Below are 275 nucleotides of genomic sequence, written 5' to 3' on the forward strand. Positions count from 1 at the left end.
CCGTTCCCAGAGCGTTGCCTGCTGGCGAGGGTGAGTGGGAGCCACCAGCAGTGATGCGAGGGACCTCCCCGGTAGAGGCCAGTGACTTGCTGCAGGAGCTTGCACAGAGGGAGCCACGGGGCGACGGGAGGCTGCGTGGTCCAGCCCTGGCCTGGACTCCCATACCTTAGTGACGCTGATCTCCTCCAGGCTGATCACCTCGGTGCCACGGCTCACCCCACCGGCCAGCCCCACCTTCAGGACTTTACCTTCATCTGTGAACACAGCGGGAGAAG

General features: G+C 64.7%; 1 protein-coding gene across 1 annotated transcript in view; it reads right to left on the bottom strand.

Moving 5' to 3' along the window:
* Positions 1 to 165: 165 nt before the first annotated feature.
* The window catches only part of LOC104082501 (semaphorin-3D-like), a gene marked incomplete at both ends in the record, with an annotated part of 3746 nt that continues 3636 nt past the window's right edge, over positions 166 to 275 (bottom strand). The window contains one exon of the mRNA XM_009585643.1: positions 166 to 254. Coding sequence (XP_009583938.1) covers positions 166 to 254 — 89 coding nt within the window. The remainder of the gene's footprint in view (positions 255 to 275) is intronic.

Source organism: Fulmarus glacialis, unplaced genomic scaffold (genome assembly GCF_000690835.1).
Source record: "Fulmarus glacialis isolate BGI_N327 unplaced genomic scaffold, ASM69083v1 scaffold32499, whole genome shotgun sequence".
NCBI classification, from domain to species: domain Eukaryota; kingdom Metazoa; phylum Chordata; class Aves; order Procellariiformes; family Procellariidae; genus Fulmarus; species Fulmarus glacialis.